The following is a 5000-nucleotide window of genomic DNA, read 5'->3' on the forward strand; positions in this document are numbered from 1 at the left end:
CTGTAAGCAGAATACAAGTCATATGAACACCCACGGTATAGTGTTCTTCCCCCTTCCTACTGTATAAGAAAGAATAAAAAACGCATTGCAATGAGAACAGAGGGTGTATGTGTATTACAAAACCCTTGCAATAATGTGTCTTAAATTAATGAAAAGCATACATGCTCTGAACACAGAGCATATATCGTGTGGGTGATATGACTTGTATTATGCTTACAGAATTCCACGTATTTAGTTTTACAATGTCAAAGCCTTTTAATATAAATCTAAACGTTCCCGTATTTCTGCAATCTATGCGAAAAATAATAAGGAGTTGAGGTAGATACACACTCAGAACGTATTACATGCTGGTATGCTGATAGAGAAAACTATTATATGAATATGAATAGGAATATGATATAAGGTATACACTGGTCCGTCCGCGAGGATAGCCATTAAATGCCATTTGAGAATATAGGCTATTAATGCAATGAAAACATATTATTTAATTTTTCATAAGCGTAAAGATACAACAGCTAGATTAATGATCAAGTTAGTTTACTGTGCAGGGTTCGCAGGGCTGTGCATTGTGCTATTATATATGCGCAAGTTACTGTTGCATAATGTAGGCTATGGCTGCTATTATATGTAATTCATATAGGCTACCTAATAGTATATGATTTTTAGAGGCATCTATTTTGTTGTCGGTATTAGGCTAATACCGACAACAAAATAGATGCCTCTAAAAATCATATAGCCAATCGAACACAACTAATAAAGGCATTCATATTACAGCACGGTTATAATGACACACCACCAACGCCAAACAGTGGTCAACGAACGGTCTTTATTAGTATTTTGAGCTGTCCAGGCAGAATTGCAGCAATGGTCTTAGGGAGCCGTTGATATCTGACATCACCGTGTACAAGTCAGCCTTTTATTTATCCCATAACACCGGTTGTGTCTTCTTGGTTCGACAGCGCCTCAGTGAACAATCTCCTGTGAAGTTTCAGAGTTCCGCTCGGGTCAGTCCATTATTTCACATCCCATGGGGGGTGTTTCATGACCATATATGGATAATCATGCACGAGCATTGACGGTAGAACAAAGAGGTATTTATCAACACGGAGGAGCGTAGGACCTGTGTACGCACGGTTGATAAATCCCAATATTTCTGTGCGTGCACACATTCTAAATTCTGTGCTTACGTATGAAAATAGAACACTTTCTAAGAAGTGTTAATAAATGAGGGCCCAGGGTCTATCCCTTTAAAAAAAATTACTTTTACTTTTTAGTACTTAAGTAGGGTGACCAAACGTCCTCTTTTGCCCGGACATGTCCTCTTTTCACGCCCTGTCCGGGGCGTCCGGGGGGGGGTTTATAAATTCATGGCAATGTCCGGGGTTTCATTGCTTTTCAGTTTCAGTTTCACGGCCCTTTGCGAGCATCTGAAGGCTCGGGACTGCATTTCTCGCCGAACATATAAATTGCTGAATTAAAGCGCTATTCGTTGCCGTTCGACACGTTAATGTCCCTTCAGGCCCATGTCCCTTCAGGCTATGGATTTGCTGTGTTTTCCAGCTTATAAAAAATATATATATTATTTTGGAATATTGCAACTACTACACAAAAACGTGAGTACACAAGTTCAACTCATGTTCAGCCCTATGTTAGTCATTAGCACTAAAAGTGATTTTTCTTTATTGTGTACGAAACTTCAGAATGTTATCTTTCAAAAGAGACCAGGCTTATGCATGTGCTATAAGCATAAAGTATAAAGATAAGCTTTGCAAAAAAAGTATGCAGTCCTCAAGTTCAAGTAAAAAAAAAAATTGCCACTTTTCTTGGCGCATGTTATGTGGTTAAATGTGGGATATTGCAACCACTGCAGAAAAATGTGAGTACACAAGTTCACGTTCAACTCAAGTTCAGACCTATATGCTATACTCTATTTCATTAGCACTAAAAGTGATTTTCCTTTTTTGCATTAGTAACTTCAGAATGTTATCTTTCAAAAGAGACCAGGCTTATGCATGTGCTATATGCATAACGTATAAAGATCAGCTTTGCAAAAAAAGTATGCAGTCCTCAAGTTCAAGTAAAAAAAATTGCCGCTTTTCTGGGTGCATGTTTCCAAGCATATGTTAAAACAATAAAGGCATCTTTGAGTAAACTTTGAGTAGAGATTCAAGATTCAAGAGGTTTATTCATCACATACAGTACAGTACACAAGACATAGTGAAATGAAGGTGGCCATGCGCGCTTCGATTGTGCAAAGTATCATTAAGTATCTCGAGGCTGGGGCCAGCATGTCCTCTTTTTGGAAATCAAAATATGGTCACCCTAACTTAAGTACATTTAAAAGTAGGACTTTTTTACTTTTACTCAAGTGTGTTTTTAGCCAGATACTTTGACTTTTACTTGAGTCAGAAGCCATACCCTACTGCTTTTTCACCTACATGTGTTTGGTGGGTGGGGAACAACCAGGATTTCACTGTCTGCGACAGAGTTGGAGAACTATCTCTCTGACTCTCTGACTCTCTCCCTCTTGAGGATCACACACACACAAATGGAGCCGTGCTGCCGATTGTGATTGGTGGAGGCGGGACTAGGCGATACAACTGATTGACAGCGGAGGCGGCGAATGGAATGGCAGATGGCACTCTGCAGAATAACAGCCAGTGAGACTCGGGAGAGATAGAGCGAAAGTCAATTAACGTTGATGTCAAGATCAGGGGTGCAGTCGTGCACACACGCGGTTACACGGCGTGTTATTAGTAGGTCACTCAGGGCAGAAGTGCGCGCAATGATAAGTACCCGGCCGTTGTAGAAAGCTACCTGGCCGGCGGCCGGCACTTCTCACCTAGACTTTGCATAATAATAGGAACCTACGAGAAGGTGCGCCACTTAGCCGCCATCCGGCAACATTTATCAAATGTTTTCTTGCACCAAGGTCAAGGGACCAGCAGGTTAGTCAGTGATAAAAATAAACATGTGGATGTTAGCTAGCTAACATTACCATGCAATGCATCATCTCCCCTGTCAAAAGCCCAATGTTAAATCTGCCAAGAAACAAATAAATAATTTAACCCTTGTGTCTGAAAACTAAAGTTTTGTGCTCTTGCTCTGTTTGAATAGGTGGAGAGAGTGGTTAACTGTATTATAATAGTAAATAGAAAAATATGTTGTGCTCTTGCTTTTTTCTTTTTGAAGGTGGAGAGAGTAGCATTGCTAGTGCCACAATCGTTTTATTTGAGGTTCATAACAGTACATTGTACTAAGCAATTGTTGGCTCATTAGTTTGTGATTCATATGCACTAAAATTCACCAGAATGCAGGAAATTAAGTCTTTGTAACTAATATTTTCCTGGTGGGGGACTCCCAGACCCCCGTTTAAAAAGTGGCCTGACTGGGGATATTATTTCGTGCTATATCTCCCGGTATGAATTATTTCCCCAGTCCGGCCCTGCACACACACATATCAGTACCAGACAAAAGTTTGGACACACCCACTCATAGAAGCGTTTTTCTTTATTTTGACTATCTTGAAGGAATTCCCACATATTCTGAGTACATGTTGACTTTTGCTTTTGCTTCACTCTCTGGTCCAACTCGTCCCAAAAAAGTGTTCCCCCCAAAAGTCAAGTGTTCCCCCCAAAAGTCAAGTGTTCCCCCCCAAAAGTCAAGTGTTCCCCCCAAAAGTCAAGTGTTCCCCCCAAAAGTAAAGTGTTGTTCCCCCCAAAAGTCAACTGTTCCTTTATCAATCCCCTTGCGGGAATTCAGGTGTCATAGCAGCATGGGGTGAGTGGCAGAATTCAATCAATAATAATAGTAATAGTAATAATAATAATAATAATAATACCATATCATGGTAGCCAACTTCTGAGTGTCATGTTGTTCAGTCCCTGAGGGTTCAAACACAGTATGATGTGTAGTTGACTTGTGCCGTGTTTAGTGTTTAGTTTAGTGTTTTATAAACCACTAAAGTGGTTTATCTATGTCCGCAGAAATGAACAATAGACAAACATAAACACCAATTGCCTATTAAGTGCCAGATTCCACTATTTATATTTGTCTAAGCATTTAAGCATAAGCCCTTTGATCCAAAAGGTAATGAAAAAACGTACAGGTATGTCCAAACTTTTGACATGTACTGTATATATATACACCAGTGTTTCCCTTATATGCATTCAGCAGTGGCGCTGAATTATCACTTGATAATGTATCTTATCAAGTGAACATATCTTGTATTTGGTACAATAAGTCTATATTGAGTAGAATTATCTTGAATTATCTTATCCCACTGGCAGATAATTTAGCTTTTTTTCTGATTTTGGTCAATTTAATCTTGTTTTAAGAAAACAAGATTAACATTTTCTTAAAAACAAGATTAAACTGACCAAAATCAAGAAAAAATAAGCAAAATTATCTGTGTAATAAGATAATTCAAGATAATTCTACTCAATATTGGACTTATTGTACCAAATACAAGATATTTTCACTTGATAAGATTTATTTTTTTGCAGTGTACAAATATGCAGCTACCTGGGCCTCTAGAGCACTTCTAGTGTCAGCGGACACACCAAAAACATCCTAGCAAATTCACATGACTCCATGAACATGAACATGAATAACCTATCTCGAACAATTCTAAGGTAGTTTTAAGTAATGTCTCCGGCAGCATGCGCTAACATGGATTCTGGCGGCACGTGCGCACGCACAAATATGGATTCCGGCAGAGTGCGCGCAGCACAGCACCGCTGTTGAATTTCTTTTCAGGGGAAACACTGTATACACACACATATACTTTATTTGGTATATGTTTACTCATAGTAAAGCTGAATGTGTCCTCTCAGGCCAGGGTGGATGACGGGGTGATGGGCTATAAGGACCTGGCAGCGCTCCCCAGAGACAAGGCCATTCTGGACATCGAGAGACCTGACCTGATGATCTACCAGCCGCACTTCAGCTACAGCCCTATGGAGGTACAGCATACTGTTGTTATTCAAGTGTTATTACAG

The 5000-nt window shown here is 39.6% G+C and overlaps 1 protein-coding gene across 1 annotated transcript in view; it reads left to right on the forward strand.

Moving 5' to 3' along the window:
• Positions 1-5000, forward strand: part of LOC311223298 (dematin-like) — a 196920-nt gene that overhangs the window by 140548 nt on the left and 51372 nt on the right. The window contains exon 5 of the mRNA XM_084308090.1: positions 4836-4964. Coding sequence (XP_084164216.1) covers positions 4836-4964 — 129 coding nt within the window. The remainder of the gene's footprint in view (positions 1-4835; positions 4965-5000) is intronic.

This window comes from Notolepis coatsorum (assembly GCF_963971535.1).
Source record: "Notolepis coatsorum genome assembly, chromosome: 2".
Classification (NCBI taxonomy): Eukaryota; Metazoa; Chordata; class Actinopteri; order Aulopiformes; family Paralepididae; genus Notolepis; species Notolepis coatsorum.